General features: G+C 44.0%; 1 protein-coding gene across 4 annotated transcripts in view; it reads left to right on the plus strand.

The window, feature by feature from the left end:
* Positions 1 to 15,085, plus strand: part of WASF2 (WASP family member 2) — a 74,911-nt gene that overhangs the window by 52,982 nt on the left and 6,844 nt on the right. For 3 of the 4 annotated variants that reach the window (XM_044938078.1, XM_006055489.4, XM_044938077.1), the window contains exons 2-7: positions 1,550 to 1,722; positions 8,189 to 8,323; positions 8,854 to 9,007; positions 11,104 to 11,221; positions 12,250 to 12,374; positions 14,651 to 14,806. In XM_044938078.1, the coding sequence (XP_044794013.1) occupies positions 1,593 to 1,722; positions 8,189 to 8,323; positions 8,854 to 9,007; positions 11,104 to 11,221; positions 12,250 to 12,374; positions 14,651 to 14,806 (818 nt within the window). In that variant the 5' untranslated portion in view covers positions 1,550 to 1,592. Of the gene's footprint in view, positions 1 to 199; positions 385 to 1,549; positions 1,723 to 8,188; positions 8,324 to 8,853; positions 9,008 to 11,103; positions 11,222 to 12,249; positions 12,375 to 14,650; positions 14,807 to 15,085 lie in introns of those variants that run through there. The other variant, XM_006055490.3, reaches the window with a different exon arrangement.

Consider the following 15,085-nt stretch of genomic DNA (forward strand, 5'->3'; position numbering starts at 1 on the left):
CAGTAGACAAATATTCAGGAAACACCTCTGCACCCCAAAGATAGGCACAGCTGCCACACAGTGACTATTAAAGGGAGGTTCAAAGTTATGAGCAAACAGCTGATTCTCTTGGTTCTTGGGCTGTTGCTGTTGGTGACAGGAAATCTTGTTCCCCAAGCTGCTGGCTTCCTGTTTTATTTTTACTCTTAGCAGATCAGAATGTCCATAACAAGGAGCAGTCTGTTCCAAAGGGTTCTACTCCCTCTTTGAGCTGAAGGGCTTTTTTTTCTTTTGGTCAGACAATATGTTGGTTCACTTTTAAGTTCTATGATGTATAGCTTGGTTTAAGCATTTCGTGTTCACAGTCAACTTTTTTGGTGATGAGCTGGTGTTTTAAGATTCAATGTAAGTAAACCTCTGTGGATTTGTGTGTGTGTGTGTGTGTGTGTGTGTTTTAAGAGGTGTTTGCAGTCTTGGGGACTTGAGTATATTACCTTTATGCTTTACCATTTAACTTGCCATTTTCCCTAGCACAAAAACCTTTAGGCTGCTTCAGATTTCTTTAGTTTCACAAGTTAGGTGAACAGTTCCAGCCCCGTGTACCTTGGCTATAGTCATATAGTCATTTTGTTGGATAAAAAAACCTCCTCCTGTCCTTGTAAAGTTAGGAATTTGGTAATCTAACTCTGAAACAATAGCTCAGCGTGAACCTAAAGTGCTGGGGGATTTCCTAGGGAAAGGGGCTTAGCCGACAGGATAAGAAACAGTAACTGGAAGGTTTCCGGATCTGCTCCAGACACTTCCTGCTGTCTCAAGAGCCTTTTGGCCCAGGTGTGTTGAACCGGATGGGAGAGAGAAAGGGAGCTGTGAGTAGAAGAGAAAGGACTGGGGAATCATACAGCACAGTGTGCTTGGCATCATGTTTGATATATTGAACATGTAAAATTTTCCTTGGTATTCTTTCATTCTGTCCATTTACAGACTGAACTTTAGTAGTCTTAATAGATACAGTATTTAGTTGTACATTAAGAGTCCTCCATCAGGGAAGAACTGGAGAAGTTATGTTTTGATGTAGATCAGTGGAATCACTTAGCAACATAATTTCATTGTGGAGACTGTCAGATGACAGAAGCTCTTTTTTGATTCTCATAATTGATCATTTGGAATCTGATCTGTTCTGATTGTGGACACCCCTAGGTTAGGATCTGCACCATCCAGGACCTGCTGAACGGGCTGCTTTCTGACCGTGTGTCCCCGCCTCCAGAGACTTCTGTTAGCTGGAGCATACTTGTTATTTCAGGGTTTTTAGGTTTTTATGCTGCCTGTGTACTCTCAGCCAGCAGTCACCAGTTCAGAATTTCTAAACTCATCCAGCAGGGCTCTAATAGCAAACCTGTGAAAGAGGGGTGTGATGGGGAGGGCTTAAGCAGGAAAAAAAAAAGAGAGATAGAGGGAAAGATTTTTTAAAGCTGTTTAGATCAGAGCAAGACAAAAGGAAAAACGACTCACACAGCCTTGGTGTGCCTGGAATTTGTGGTTGAGTAATACTTTCCTGTTATTTCTTTTTTAGGTTGTTTTTCATCATTCAGAACATTGCCTGAAGCAGGTCCACCATGCCGTTAGTAACGAGGAACATCGAGCCAAGGCACCTGTGCCGTCAGACGTTGCCTAGCGTTAGAAGCGAGCTGGAATGCATGACCAACATCACCCTGGCAAATGTCATCCGACAGCTGGGCAGCCTGAGTGAGTGCCGCAGAGAGCCTGTGCTTTGCCCTCAGGGGTCGTTGGTGCTCTTTATTTCCTCCCCTTCTCCTCCGTGTTCCTATTTCTCCCCCATCTGCCTTCCCTAGGTAGTGCGAAAATTTATCCCACCCTCACCCCTCCCCAAAGAGAGGCTTCTTTTTATACAGATTCTTCCCCTCAACCCTTTCTTCTACCACCACCCTCTAGGTTCCCTCCACCTCCCCCTCCACCTGCTTCAAAAGAAATCTGTGGGAAGGGTGGCAGGAAGGGCTGCAGCAGAAACTGCAGATGGAATGACAGAGCAGAATTCTCTGTGTAAAGTGGGAGGTTCACAGAGCAGTGTCTTGGGTTGGGGAATGTGCCTGTAATTGCACAAGCTATTCCATGCAGCCTGACTTTGTTGAAGCCTCAAATGTACCAATAGTCCTTATCTACCCAACCGCCCACCCCCACCCCCACCACCTTTCTTCACAAAGAGGAGTAAAGCAAACACACATTCAGAGAGATTCTGGCTGACTTGTCTACCCTGGTACACATTTAATTGTGCTGCAAGCCCCCAGGTCCAAGTTCAGGGTACAAATTACTTCTGTAGTCTCTGGGGTATTGGGAGTTTTGCAAGCTGTGTGAACACAGTGACACAGATTGTAGCTGGAGCCATTCCTCTCTAGGAGGAAGATGGGGGTTAACCTAGTCTATTTTGAAGCTGAGGGAAAGCCAGCTCAACTGTAATTTCTTTTTTTTTTTTTAATTGCTAAGAATGAATGAGACCGCCTTGAGTGGGGTACATGCTTGGGTTTGGATTTCATTCTGAATTGAGCGGATTTTGTTTGCTTGGAGCCGAGATATGGGAAAGGCAGATGCTTGGATAGGTTCTGCATTTGTCTAGTGCCATTCTAGCTCCCATAAGAACCTCTGTCAAAATGCCATTTTAGTGATCTTCCTTAGCAGAAGCATCTTAGTGTGAATTATTTCAGACATTTAACCCTCCAGTCGCATCACTGCCTTTCGTGAAAGCAGTGGAATATCAAGAAAGTCTACATTCCCCTCCTCCCCTGCCACCCCAGATAGTAATAGCCCCTGCCTTGGAAACAGGGGCCTGAGGAGATAGAGGCCTGTGACCAGATGATGTATGGGGTCTGAGATTCCTAAGCCATCACCCAGCTCAGAGGCCGTCTCAGTTGATCCAGGGCTTAGGGAAACCTGGATGGGGCGTCAGGAAAGAAATGAAACCCTGCCCGTGTCTGTCTTACACAAAGCAGTGTGGACAGCAGTGCCACAGCGGTGCGGCTGACGGGGAGGCCCGCGAAGACTGCCGAGAGCCTCACTCGCCTTAAAAGCACCATTGCTGCTTCTGTCGCCCTGAGAAGGCCAAATGGGTGGCAGTCAGTCACACGCGGGCTCCTTCTCTGTAGGACAGAGGACATCTAGCTAATGATGCGTCGTCTTCTCTCTCAGCAGGAGTTATGGTCTCTCTCAGGTGTTTTTCCAGGGTAGTGTTGCTGGATGCCATTGCTCACTCTCCCATTTGTGATCAGGCCACTCCTATCTTGAGGAAGTTCATCTGAGGGCCAGGGTTGGCCTGTGCTTATGGAAACAAGATTTTCTCACGTTGTAGAGCTGGCTGGCCCTTTATTCATCCAGTAAACATGTATTGGACATATTTTATGTGCCAGGTGCTGAGAGGATACAGCAATAATAAGAAGTGGTCTCTGCCTTCTGGGAGCCCATAATCTACCAGAGGAGAAAGAAAGAAATAAGGGGAGAATGAGAGAGGGTGAGAAGAGATCTCATATTTGTTGATTGCCTACTTTATGCCAGATTTTAATAGGATCTTGACATATAGACTATCTCATTTAATCTTAATAATCCTTTGAGGTTAGATGTTGGCATTCCTGTTTTTCAGGTGAAGAAATGAAGGCTTAGAAAAGTAAGGTAACTTGCATGCAGACACAGTAGCCACTGAGAGGCAAAGTCAGACTTCCTAAGAATTTCTAAGCTTGTCCCCTGGCTCCCTGTCTCTCCCACGACTGCCCTGCATTAGACCTTTGCTGTGCCGTACTAAGTCTCTTCAGTCATGTCTGACTCTTTGCGACCCTGTGGACTGTAGCCTGCCAGGCTCCTCTGTCCCAAGGATTCTCCAGGCAGGAATACTGGAGTGGGCTGCTGTGCCCTCCAAGGGATCTTGCCGACCCAGGGATCGAAACCACGTCTCCTGCAGTTCCTGCATTGTAGGCGGATTCTTTACCGCTGAGCCACCAGGGCAGCCCAACTGAACACCCACCAAACGATTCTTAGCCCACCTCTGGCCTCCCTTTCTCTGATCAACCTCGTTAAATCTATAAACCTAAAAATTGTGTAAAATCTTTTAAATCTTAAACTTATCTTGCCAGAGTGGTCTGCGCAAACTAAATCTGACTTTTTACTTTCATAATTCTGAATTGTTTGAATTTTAAAAAGTTAAGTCTGTGTTAACTTTTGCAATTTAAAAAATGTTTTTAAAATAAGAGCATAAATGTTAGCTATGTATTTTATCTCCTGTCTTCCTCATTATGGAGTTATTTAATTTTAAATTCCTTCACATGGCATTCAAGACTTTAAGACATACCTTTCTTTTCAGCCTCATTTTCTGCAATCCATCTTCTCCCATTTTAACAGTCTTTTAAAGAGATTCTTTTAAAATTAAAAAGGGAAAAAAAGAAGTGGGGGAGGAAGAAGGAAGAAAAGATGAATTGCCAACTACCCATAGCTTCTGAGACAGGCCGTGTACTCTTCATACTTTCGCACCGTGCCTTTGTTGTTCCCACTGCTAGAGAGCCCTTGCCATCTTTGTAGTGGATCTTTAAGACCTGGCTCAGGGATCTCCTCCTCCAGGTTGGACTGAGTACTCCTCTGAGATCCTATTACTTGCTGTATTATTACCTGCCACATTATATTAAAAATTATCTGGATCTCCTATACTAAACTAAAAGGTTTTTGAAGGCAGAAATCATGTGTTGTTTCCTTGAACCCCAGTGTCTATCTTGTGTAGTACCCGGCACCCAATAGGAGCTCAGTAAATATTTGTTAAGTGATTCGTGCTTCTATTCTTTCTGTCCTTCCATGCTGTTGGTGCACAGAGAATACAGGGAAACAAGGAATATTTCCTATGGGGAGTGGGAACATAGCAGGAATACGGAGAGTCAAGAAAAGCTTCATAAAAGAGGTTACATATGAACCGAACCTTGAAAGATGACTAGGATTACGTCCAGCAGAGAGGGGTGCAGGAATGGGCTCCTGTGTACTTCAGGCTTATGACCTTGACCTCATGTATTATATATTCTAGCCGGAAGTGCTTGGTCTAGTAGGGAAAGTCTGATTATGGAATGCATGAAGCACAAAACTAAAAATTTCACAGCCATGGATTGCTCCCTGATAGCATATCCAGAGTTCTTATTTTCCCTCAGGGCAGTGAGATTGGCGTTTCACGTATTAGGTTGCCATGTCTTAGAAAATGTGCAGCCAACCAGCACTTCTGAATTGGTATTCTGACCACCTAGGAGAATGGAACCTCCTCTTGGGTCATTAAGAAGATTTGTTTTCATTTGAAAAATTCTACTGCTAAGGTATCTTTTGCAGAATGAGGTAGATGTCTATTATGAATGCCCTGATTTGATAGTGGATCTGTCTTGGTAATCTGAATGAGTGAAATTTAACTCTGAACAAGATATGTAAGTATCACACTCCTGTTTTCAGAGGTTGTAGTACTTTTTAGTACTTACAGAGCAGGGCATCGGACATGACTGAGCGACTGATCTGATTTGATCTGATCACATTACCAACTGGAATTATATTTTAAATTGGAAGATGCACTGGAGAAGGGAATGGCTACCTGCTCCAGTATTCTGGCCTGGAGAATTCCATGGACTGTGTAGTCCATGGGGTTGCAAAGAGTTGGACACAACTGAGCGAATTTCACTTTGATTTTCAAGCATAAGTCTTAAGATACTGAGATATCGATACTCTTAAAAGTCATCAGTATAAGGAAGAATCTCATTATATAACTGTTTACGTTTTGAGCTTATTTAGTCCTATGACATCTTGGTGAGATAGATACAGTTGTCCCCATTTCACAGATGATGAAACTGAGGCTGAGAGTTTGACTTGGTGAAGAGTCAGTAAGACAAGGATAGAGAGAAAGAACTGAGACTTAAATTCAGACTTTCTGGTTTGAAGACTACTGCTTCTTCCATGCATTATCTTGAGTTCTAAGTATGCTTAAGTCCTGATGTAACCTGACAGTGGGGAAGCCTCTACGCCGCCTCACTGCCCCTTCAGGTAGCATTCTCAGCGTCACCATTTCTGTGTGTTGGAGCTTTTTGTATGACTTTTATCCTAAGTCACTGTGCCGCACTGAGCTCTGCTCCTGCTGTCACTGCTCCTTTCACTGAGGAGCACGCAAAGTCCTGAGTGCTCTCTTTCGGTGATCTAAGGGTGAGTTGATTTGGGGTTTTCTTTTCCTCCAGAACAGTTGGTTGGTTACCAGATATCTTTGAGCCTTTGATCTTTTCCATACTAATGTTGTGTGTTTCTCAGTCGGTCTTTCATTACCTAGGCAAGCATGATACAGTGTGGTTTTTGTTTTTTGTTTTTTTGAATGTAGTTGATTTACAATATTATATGTGTCAGGTGTGCAGCATAGTAGTTCACGATTCTCAAAGGTTATATTCCACTTAGAGTTATTATAAAATATTGGCTATATTCCCTGTGCTCTACAATGTATCCTTATAGCTTATTTTATACCTAGTAGTTTGTATCTCTTAATCCCCTAGCCCATCTTGTCCCTTTCCTCTTCCCTCTCCCTCTTAGTTTGTTCTCTGTATCTGTGAGTCAATACAGTATGGTTCTTACAGGAACTTAGCCATTTTATGGACAGAGATCAGATAGGAATCCTCAACCTGCACAGTGGAAATGCAGTTTGTTAGCCAGTTTGAGTCCTTTGAGCTCAGGAGCTTCCCGTGGTTGTTTAGATCACAGAACCATTCAGTATGCAAAGACTTGCTTCTTCCTTGATTAGAAACTCCTTATTGACTAAATCTACTAGCAATCCAGAATATGCTGTTGATTGGTCTTATGCTTACTCTTCAGGTTGCACTGGGAAGGTAAGTGAGCTGCAGTTCACCCTCAAGGTGAAGTTTTGGCCTTGTGAACTAATTTTTCCCCCCTCAGGTGTGGACTAAGCATAAATGTAGTTTAGAAGCTAAAAATTAGATCTACTTTAAATAATTCTCAAAGAAATGATCTGTCGGTTGGGCGCAGTCACTTATGCCTGCCTTCACCTTGCAAGTAACACACTCAGATGGTATATTTATTCGTATGCACCACTTTTCATTCCTAGCAAGAATGTGCTTTGTGGCTTGGAATGACAGTATGGAGGTAGTGTCAGATTGCTGTTATGTTTCTTTGGCTGCAGATTCTCCTTGCATTCCAGGGTTGAAAGTACAGAACTCTTTTTCTAAAAAACAAGACATTGTGGAATGAGACCACTGGTATGTTGTTTTTCAGGGAGAGCTTGAATGTTTCAGCTTTCCACTTGTTCCCTGAGATGTAGATTTGAAGGATTATAACCCAAAGCAAAGACTTTCAAAATTGTAGCTTATGAATCATAAAATCACCTTTTCACCCTTTAGAAGAAGCTGTTAGTCTCTACTAGAAGGCAATGGCACCCCACTCCAGTGCTCTTGCCTGGAAAATCCCATGGACGGAGGAGCCTGGTGGGCTGCAGTCCACGGGGTCGCTGGGAGTCAGACATGACTGAGCAACTTCCCTTTCACTTTTCACTTTCATGCATTGAAGAAGGAAATGGCAACCCACTCCAGTGTTCTTGCCTGGAGGATCCCAGGGATGGGGGAGCCTGGTGGGCTGCCATCTATGGGGTCGCACAGAGTCGGGCACGACTGAAGCGACTTAGCAGCAGCAGCAGCAGGAGTTGTTAGTGACAGTTCAAGGCCTCTTACAGATACCACATCTCATCATGGTGGTTCAGTGTATTTTGGGGGCTCCATTGAGGTTGTAACTTCTTATTTTTTGTGTTAATTGTAAACGCTTAACTAACTCACAATTTGTTTTCCAGAACTACTTTCAGAGGGTACTTTTACAGAACAGCAAACAGCTAAGGGCTATAGGCAAATGTGTAGACATACTATCCACTCTTCTAGGATGTTTCTTTGTATTACATCTTTTGATTTTATTCAGCTTGCTTTGAGTTTCATGACAGCTCAGTTTGCCAAGAAGACTCTTAGTTACAGAGCACATTGCAGGCTGCCCAGGCTCTGTCTCCAAGAACAAGCTCTTCTTGTAGCCTGAACCATCTTAGAGAGGCGGGGTCCGTGTGTGTTTGGGAGGTGGGGAGTACAGTCTTTAGTAGCCAGTTTTTCTGACCATTTTTGTCACTTTTATGCACTAGTGACTTGGTTCTTTGCTCTCTCAGGTAAATATGCCGAGGACATTTTTGGAGAGCTCTTTACTCAAGCAAATACTTTTGCCTCTCGGGTAAGCTCCCTTGCTGAGAGGGTCGACCGCCTACAAGTTAAAGTCACTCAGCTGGATCCCAAGGAAGAAGAAGGTAAGGAAGCTGAGCTCAGCATTTGCAGGCTCTGCTGAGCAGTTGCTTAGAATTTTTTCCCCTGATTTATAAAAAAGTGAGGGGGGAAATCAGAGAGACCTATGGAGTTCTTCTTTGAAATGACACAAACCTGGGTGATATGAAGAAACCTTTTCATCTCTACCACACCTCCACATACTCCCTTTCTCCCATTTCCCCAATTCCCTCTTTCTCAAATTCCCCTTCCCCCCAGTCGTGTTTTGCTACCATAAATGTACTTGGAAGATTCAATCCTCCTAAGGAGGGGCCTGCTAGATCTGGCCACATAGTAAACCTTTGTGTTGCCTCATTTTGTTCAGTCATGAAATGGCTGGGCTGCTGACAGCCTTGTGGGGCTTCCCCAGAGGGGGAGAAGAAAAAAAAAAAAAAAACCTGGCTGCGGACAGCCGCAGCCAAGAAATGCAGCAGCTGAGGCCTCTCTGGCTGGTGTGACTCAGTGTTTGCTCAGATAGCCTGTCGTCCATTTTCTAATGCCTTCCATCTTCTTTCAGTATCACTACAAGGAATCAACACCCGAAAGGCCTTCAGAAGCTCTACTGTTCAAGACCAGAAGCTCTTTGACAGAAACTCTCTCCCCATACCTGTTTTGGAAACATACAACACCTGTGATACTCCTCCACCTCTCAACAATCTTACCCCTTACAGGTAACCTAGCTAGCTTCTCCCCTCTTCAGCCTGTGGCTAACAACACTAGATTGTCTTTTTAAAGATGTTGTGTACATCAGAGGATTGTATCGAAAAGCGTACTACCTACCCCAGAGTTGCTTGTGGTGGAAGAAGCTAACATTTACCATATAAACAGGTGTCACTTATTATTGTTTGGTTTCTGAAACTCATATATAATATGAGTGAATATAATATATAATATTGAAAGTTTGTTACAGCATTTATGCTGCAGAGTTTAATTTGGTATAAGCCAGGTCCATCTTGGACTCCATCCAAGGAATTTAGTTATTATAGAACCTAAAGGACTTTGTTACAAGGCAGTCCTATAGCTTGCATCCCAGGGGCAACATTTTAGCAAGGCTCCCACTTACTCTGAAACCGCTAGATTACCAGATGTTTGGGCGTGTTAGTGGGGCCAGCCTTTTGGACTGGCTTCTCTGGGCCCTGAGGGTCCTTCCAGAGCCTAAGGAGTAATTGGCATTTTTCCAAATGAGTGTCGTTCACTTTGTTTTGAACATCCTTTCAACATTCCCCTGTGAAAGGACCTACGGTGCTATGGCTAGACTTGAAAAAGGTAGCCTTATAGACAGCTTAAAGCCCCTCCCCTCTAGTGGTCTGGTCTGGTAGTGTTACCGTGTAAAAAACTTCCAAGCAGGGACAGAAAGCGAATATTTATCTTGCTCGCATCCATAAATATCTTTGGAACAGGTAAAAGTAATTACAGATAGCTGGAGGCAGATGTCTTCTGTGAGACATGGGTGTACTGCAAAGTAGAATGTGTGTGTGTGTGAAATTCAAGGACACCCACCTGATCCAGAGAGCCAGAATAGGAACATGGCCACTTCTCACACAGATGCAGAGACAGTGCGTGGTACCTATCCTTTGTTATTACCATGTGAAATTACGTCTGCCCCTTGGCTCTCAAAGGGGCCAGCTAACATAGCAGGGCAGAGATCTGACTCTGCAGCCTCCATCATTGAGTCTGGTTGGATCTGGGCAGAGGGTTTGTAGGAGAGGAAGGGATTACACACTTAATAATATCGAATGGAGTATGGTAAGACGAGTATATTTTTCAGCTAATGTAGGGTATTTTCCTTTTTAACATTCTTTTCTCAGTTTTCTGGATTTAGCCTAACAGAAACAAATGATGTGGCTAACTCAGAATAAGATTTAATATAAAAATCATTAGTGCTTGATTGGAACTGGTTTCTGTGTATTGTGATAGGATTGGAGGTCAGCAAAGAATTACCTTTCCAATTTGTTTTAGTTCAGAATAGTGTAATGCATGCTTTCTGAAAAAGGGGAGAGACTTAGCCATGCCCAAGTTCAGGTTTCCAGCCAGGGTCATTGAATCTGGTGGATGACCCTTACACTGACACTCATCAGCTCACCCTGTTCTTCTGTCACAGCCACGAAGAGATGGGAATTAAATCTTGTGGTCAGAGAACAGCTGGCTGTCTTTTCTCACTGGGGCCCCCTTGTGGTTGGGGGATGGGGGCGGATGCTGAGCTCTTCTCATAGGTGAAGTGCTGTGTTGCCTATATTTACAGAGGAATGACAGCTACACACATAATACACATTCATGTGTGTATATGCATACGTCTGTACACATGTGAAGCTGCGCATGTGTACACAGGTTTTGGGTGGGTGGAAGGCCATTAATGCTTGCTGGAGAGTCCTGGGCAATTGATGGTGGTAGGGGAGCCAGTGGCAGAAATCCCGCCTGATGTGCCAGGATATCAGAATGTCCTCAGAGAGATGTCTGCAGCCCTGGAGATCATTAGACATAAGCAGGATCCCTGCTGCTATAAACCATTCTTGCCCTAACCATGCATATTCCTCCACCAGGAATTGAAAGTAAGACTAAGGTTCTTAAAAAGCTAGATAAGTAAAGAGGTGCCATGCCATTCAGGGGCTTTGGAACTCTGGTATAGAGGAGGAAAATACACAGTCAATTTGAATGACTTCTTGATTCCTCAGTGTAAAAACTGCTAACTGGTAGGTGTTTGGAATATTGGATTTGGTTGGGAGCTCATTTGTCTACTGACAGCTACTTGTCTTCATTTCTATCCCAGGGACGATGGGAAAGAGGCACTCAAATTCTACACAGACCCTTCGTACTTCTTTGATCTTTGGAAGGAGAAGATGCTGCAGGACACCAAGGATATCATGAAAGAGAAGAGGAAGCATAGGGTGAGGGGAAAGGGGCTTCTGTTCTACACATCAGTAGGCACGATTGTGGAGGGGGGGATAAAAAGGAAGCCAGTCTTATGTGAAGTAATCATTCTGAGTGGCTGCTTGCTTGGATGCCAGGTGAGACTCTTAAAAAAATGTGTCCACTCCAAGCACAACCAAGATGAAAGTATAAATCACACCAAAAATGTGTTTGTTCCCCCCAGTGCTATTAACAATTGAGTATATTCAGGCTGAGTTTTAGAAATTGACTTTTCTATTCACCATTTATTTCTCTTGCAATTTGCACCTGACTCTGCTGGACACTCGAGCTAGGCTAGTCCCTTGCGCGCCAGCTTTGCAGCTCATTTCTCAGAGATCAGCACAAGGCTCTACAGTGTTTGATTTGCAACGGGAGCGGTTTAACACCTTGACTACTGGTTGGGCGGGGCAGGGGTGGGGGCATAGGCCTAGTTTTGGTAGAGGTGCTCCCCTCCCCTTAGACTCCCAGTGATGTGTGTAAGCATATGACCTAGCAGTTGCAACCTCACAATCCCATTAGCATGGCTGCTGGGAGGCCTAAGAGAGCACCAGGGGCTAGTGCAGCTGCACAAGCTGAAGAATCCGTCAGTTGTTTGGGTTTGTTTTTTAACTATTTCCTTATATCTGTCCCAGATATCTATGGCTGTCATTATTTCTCTTCTCTCTTGACTGACCTTTGTGGCATAACGAATAATAAATAGCTATTTATTAACTTCATAACAGTTAGAGTTGCTCAAAAACATGAATTAATTACCCAGAAAGATGGTAGATTTCCATTGCTACAGGTATTTGAGTATGGTATTGAAGAAATGTGTTTGAGCCCAGGAGGTGGTTTGGATTAAATGACCTGTAGGTCACTCTAAACCCAGCAATTTTGTAAGTTCTGTGGTTACTGTATGTTGTCTAGGCAGATTATCTCTAGGGTGTATATCCATGAAGGTGGGTGGAATTTTAATGAAGAACTTTGGGAAATGTTTATTAAGCTTTTCTGTTTCTTTTCATTATAGAAAGAAAAGAAAGATAATCCAAATCGAGGAAATGTAAACCCACGTAAAATCAAGACACGTAAGGAAGAGTGGGAGAAAATGAAGATGGGTCAAGAATTTGTGGAATCCAAAGAAAAGCCTTCTCGGTAGGTGCTGCTTTTGTCCTCTTGGTAGCATTCTTTGAAGGGTCTGGGCAACTGGGGGCAGCAGTCTGACAGCTCTGGTGTGACACCTTTCATACCCCTGAAGTCTGGCTGTGTGGCTTAAATCAATACCACTGCTAATCAGCTACTTTAAAGTACCTCCATCTGGTGATTAAAATTTGCTAAAAAACAGAAAAAAAATCTAGAGGCTCAGCAGTTTAAATAAGATGACCAGAGTGGTCTGGAAAATAAAGCGCATGGCTTATAGGGCCCTTACGATGTCTGAGGGCCTCAAAGGAAAGACTAGAAAGGGAAGAAAAGTGGTCTTAGGAGTCCTTTGCCCTCAGAGCATTGATTCGAAGGTCGTGACTAAGAACTGGACATTTCATGGGAGTAGGGAAGGCCAGGCAGAGAATTTGTGCACATCACCAAAGCAACTTTTCAGTCAGCCTTTGTCAGTCTCAGGAGAGAGGCTGGCCAAGGGACTGAAAGCGGACCTCAGAGACAGTGTGGGAAAGGCCGTGCAGCCAGTACTGAGGCTATATATCTCTGTGGAGAAATAGTAGATGTCAGTCTGACCCCATTTCCCAATACCAAATCACACTAGAGGTTTAAAAGGGGGGAAAATGGTTTTAAAGCTTGGTTTGATGCTTATCCTGGTTATCCGACCTGTGTGACATTCAAAGCCAAGTCGTTGAGATTGCCTGGCATAAATGTCGCCCTGGTTTTTCCCCTAAATACCTTGCATCCTGGCTGTCGGAGAACCATGCCAGCCCATACCGGGTGTCTAGGAATGATGAAAGGAAAGAGTTGAGTTGTTCTTGCTTTTAGGAATAATTCTACCATGAAATTCTTGACTTTTAAAAATCTTGACACTTCTGACACTTGTTCTTCCTAGATTAAGAGATTTGTTTTAAAGAGTGATGAAGATGGTGAGAGGAAAAAAAACGAACCTTTCTACAGGGGAATCAGCCCTGAGGGCCTCCAGTACCTTCACCTCCCAATAAAAAGGGGCCATTTTGTTCCATGATCTCATCCTGTTCAGACAGGCCCTTGTCATAGGAAGGCTCAGTGACTCTTAAGACCAGCAGCTTGTGTGTTCAGAATGCAACCATTACGTGTGTGTGTGTGTGTATGGTGATTCTGTTGTCCGAGAGGTTTGGGATCAGGCTGCAAGGCTGTTCTGCGTGGTGAACCTGTAAAGAGATATGCCAGGTCTACAGGGCTGAAGGCCTTGGGGATTTTTTACGTCAGAGCATCATTTGATTTAGTTAGTTTCCTCCAACCCTGTTCTCCATGGGGTCTACTTTAGATGGGTTCCTTATAACCCAGCAGTGGTGGAAAGAAGGGCGAGGTGGAGCGGGACAGGCCGCACTTTGTTAGCTGCTGCCTGGTGTGTTCCTGTTTGTGTGGAAGTTTGTTGCTGTTCACCCAGAGTGAATTCGCCTGCGGCCCAGTGCTAAGAGGGACAGGTGTTCATGAGGCCAGCCCTAGGACCCCACTTGAATCAGCAGCTTGGTTTGTGAGATAAGAGACCATATCCAACTACCACATAGCAACTTGCATTTATCCTCAGCTTGGTTTTATCCTCAGTTTGGTTTTACAGTCAGATGCCTGTTTGGCCTTTGAGTGCTCCAGAGGCTTGCCGACCTCAAAATCAGGCTGTGTGCCAGTCACGTGTTTGCAGCTCACTAGCCTTGGGGCCTGGCTTTGCCCTTTGCCGCAAGACAGACTTTGGGATTTGGGTCTGGGCTGCTCCTAACATTTGGGAGAGAATTTCAAAGAACTGCTAGGTGTGACAAGGCCAGCACTAGGAAAGGAGCAGCATGATTTTGATAAGCTGGGTTGAGTCCCATTTTTACAGACAATCCAAGAGAAATATCTGGAAGAGGGGAGGGGGTGATTGGGAGATTGACATATACATACTACTATGTATAAAATAGATAACCGGTAAGGACCTACTGTATAACAGGGGGAACCCTACTCAGTACTCCATAATGACCTATATGGGAAAAGAATCTAAAAAAGAGTCGATGTGTGTGTGTGTGTGTGTGTACCTGATTCACTTTACTGTACACCTGAAACTAACACAACATTGTAAATCAACTATACTCCATTGAATTAAAAAAAAAAAAAATTACAACTACAGCAACTTGGGGGAGTAGAAATATCTGGGAGATATTTAGCAATCAAATGCATTTTTTGTGGGCTTTTTTAGGAAAGCAAGAGAGTATCACTCAGGCTTTAAATAACAATTTTGGCATTGGGTTCATTATCAGGTATCCACCCACCTTGGTGTACCAGAATGGCAGCATTGGCTGTGTTGAGAATGTGGATGCAGGCAACTACCCACCACCACCACAGTCAGACTCCATTTCTCCACCTTCTCCTTCCTTCTCTGAGGACAACTTGCCTCCCCCACCAGCAGAATTCAGGTAAACAGTGGCATCTCTTCTATTTACTCTGGGTGGTTAAACACTCAAGAACAAAGTAAAAGTTCCAAATCCAGGCCAGGACCACTAAAGTAACTCCAGACAAGTGAGTCAGGATAATATAAATAATTGATATTTATTGTCTGTAAGGTACCAGGCGTTATAGCAAACTTTATACATGTTACTTAACCTCCACAAGAGTCCTCTTGAGATAGGTGCCCGTCTTACTGAAGAGTAGACAGTGACGCACAGAGGCCCGTGAACTCAGCTGGGATCACACTG

Source organism: Bubalus bubalis, chromosome 2 (assembly GCF_019923935.1).
Source record: "Bubalus bubalis isolate 160015118507 breed Murrah chromosome 2, NDDB_SH_1, whole genome shotgun sequence".
Lineage (NCBI taxonomy): Eukaryota > Metazoa > Chordata > Mammalia > Artiodactyla > Bovidae > Bubalus > Bubalus bubalis.